Raw genomic sequence first — 2,623 nt, forward strand, 5'->3', positions numbered from 1 at the left:
ACTGGTCAACCAATGAATTAGACCAACACTGGACACCAAAGCGATACTATTTTGAGGCCAGATCCCAGTTTCATTCTATGAAAAGAAAACCAGCCCAGCAGGATCCTAAACGGTTTGGTGTCTAGTTCGATTTTATAAACTAAGCAGTCTAACCGGACCACAAGGGCTCATTGAACCAGGAAAATCAGAACGATTCCTTTTCCGATCCATGGGTTTTCTTGTTTGGACTAGTTTTGTCCATTTTGAAAAGTACAAAATGGATTGTTTCCTCCTGACCACCGTCCCCCAATATTATAAGGGTCAAATTCAAACTATGTGTTCTCTTCCTTCCCAAATTGAAGTTTTTATATGAACCATAAAGAGAACTACTATGGTCTTAGATATGTTCAGACCAAACAGTTCCGGAACCTCATTGATCTATAAATAGGTTCTCTTCATCTCCACCACCACTAGGCACTAAGGCATTCCAACCAACCCAACATTAAGGTTGTCCTGCCCTATTGAAATTTTATTCCCTTCTTTCTTCTCTGCATCATTTTCTTCCTTTAGCAAAAAATGGCTGTGACTACCATTAGCAATGAGTTCAGTTGCCCAATCCCTCCTGCTAGGCTTTTCAAGGCTGCAATCCTTGATGCACACAACCTACTTCCCAAGATCGTTCCTGACAAGATCAAATCCATTGAAATTCAAGGAGATGGCGGGGCTGGATCCATCAAACAGATCAACTTGGCTGATGGTTTGTCCCCCCTCTCTCTCTCTCTCTCTCATTTTCTTCTATTCTTTTATTTTGTATTGAAATAAATAGAATTTTTTCTTTGTTTAACATGCAGATGGCCCTTTTGACTTTATCAAGCATCGGATCGACGAAGTTGATGAACAAAATTTTAAGTGCAAGTTTACTCTAATCGAAGGTGCTGTAGTAGGGGAAAAGATTGAAAAGGTTGTTGATACAGTTCAGTTCATGGCCTCAGCAGATGGGGGATCTATCATTAAGGCTACTTCCGAGTTTTACACTATTGGTGATTACAAAATGGGTGAAGATGAAATCCAGATGGGCAAAGACATGGCCGTCGGAACTTTCAAGATGGTGGAAGGTTACCTCTTGCAGAACCCAGATGCCTATGCTTAAGAGTCTCTTCAGTTACTCTATTATTACATCAATAGAGCTATTATGGCTCAACATCAAAAAGTCATCCATTGTGTTTGTGTCTTTCTTTTCTTTTCTCTTCTTTTCTTTTCTTTTCTTTTTTTTTTTTGGGGGGGGTGGGGTGGGTTGGGGTGGGGCGTGGTGAGAAGGGTAAGTTGCTGGTCAAGGGATGTTAAAGGTTGTTTGTACTTAATAAAGGGAGATTTGTTAGAAAAAAATCTATTTCATGATAATTAATTTTTGGATTTGTGTTTCAATTGAATAGGATAAACATCACAGCTGAACCATTTACATCACTCTTCGAACTAGTACGTAACTGTTAGAAGCTAATTAGAATAAAGGGAAAAGTTTGGGTATGCGTTCAGTATACCTAGATTTGTGTTTATCTCTCTTTTACTCCCCTTTGAAAACTTTTCTATGCCCCTCCCATCCAAAGTCTAAACCCTTCCATTCATTGAACCATTAGGTCTAAGAAAGCTGATGACATAATTAACCTTCTTCCATAATTAAAATATATATGCACATAATGGCTGTTGGGCCAGATGGGCTTAGATTATGGAGAGATAAGTAATTTTGGCCTAATTTTTTTTTTTTTTTCTTATATTAAACTTTAGACATCATGGTTTCTAAAACATTGATTTCCCCTTTTTTCTTTTTTTTTTTTTTTTTTAATTAAAATAAAATTTTTAATTTGACAAATGTATGTTTCATGATAAAAAAAGAATTTGAGCTCATCTTATATGCCAAATGTTTGGACCGACCAGATATTCTAAGAAATGGATAATTAGATCAGAAGACGGAAAAAAAAATCTCAAGTTGACTTGTCAATATTGGATATAACTCATATAATTGTAACTAATAGCACTTCACATTAGGCATCCAATTAAGATTTAAATAACAGACAAGTGAGAGTTAAGGACTCAAGCATCAGCTTAGAATTTCTTCCCTTCTTCCCATTTATATCACCAAAAAAATAGTTTTACTACAGCACAGTTTCTTCCCCTCACCCCACTGCCTCTCTTCTTAAAGCTACGTTACAGCAAAATTTTAAGTCAAAGTTCTTGGAGAAAGCGCAGGAGAGGGAAGAGAGGAGATGGCATTTCAAGTCTGCCATCTCATCAAAATTTATAGTTAAACGCACCTGCTCTGTGGATTAAGTCTGACTCTACTATTATGGTCACTTCTTTTTACTCGAATCAAATTGCTTGGTTCACGCTCCAGAAGTGGTTGCATATCCTTCTATATCTCATATCAATTCCTTGGAAGATTACGCATTGATTTAAGGAAGGTAATCTTATAGCGGACTACCTCGCCAACATTGTAGCAAAATCAGGTGCTTCAAGAACAATGATTGCTTTCTCCTCTCATATCTCAGAAGAGATTGTGGCAGACCCAATGTTTAAACCAAAGTTCAGATTCTGTTTGTTTTTTGTTGATCTCCTTGTTGATGGTCATGTCATAGGTGGGGTGATCCTT

General features: G+C 37.3%; 1 protein-coding gene across 1 annotated transcript; it reads left to right on the forward strand.

Moving 5' to 3' along the window:
- Positions 1-374: 374 nt before the first annotated feature.
- LOC122088008 (major strawberry allergen Fra a 1.07-like) lies at positions 375-1,240 on the forward strand. The gene is made up of 2 exons (XM_042657145.1): positions 375-736; positions 831-1,240. The coding sequence occupies exons 1-2, from the start codon at positions 556-558 to the stop codon at positions 1,127-1,129; spliced, it is 480 nt and encodes a 159-aa protein (XP_042513079.1). The 5' UTR covers positions 375-555; the 3' UTR covers positions 1,130-1,240.
- Positions 1,241-2,623: the final 1,383 nt, after the last annotated feature.

This window comes from Macadamia integrifolia, chromosome 9 (genome assembly GCF_013358625.1).
Source record: "Macadamia integrifolia cultivar HAES 741 chromosome 9, SCU_Mint_v3, whole genome shotgun sequence".
NCBI lineage: Eukaryota > Viridiplantae > Streptophyta > Magnoliopsida > Proteales > Proteaceae > Macadamia > Macadamia integrifolia.

Bases quoted from the DNA above. Each gene is read 5' to 3' on its own strand.
- LOC122088008 (XM_042657145.1), top strand. From the start codon at position 556: ATGGCTGTGACTACCATTAGCAATGAGTTCAGTTGCCCAATCCCTCCT. The intron at 737-830 runs GTTTGTCCCCCC...TTTAACATGCAG, and splicing joins ACAGATCAACTTGGCTGATG to ATGGCCCTTTTGACTTTATC.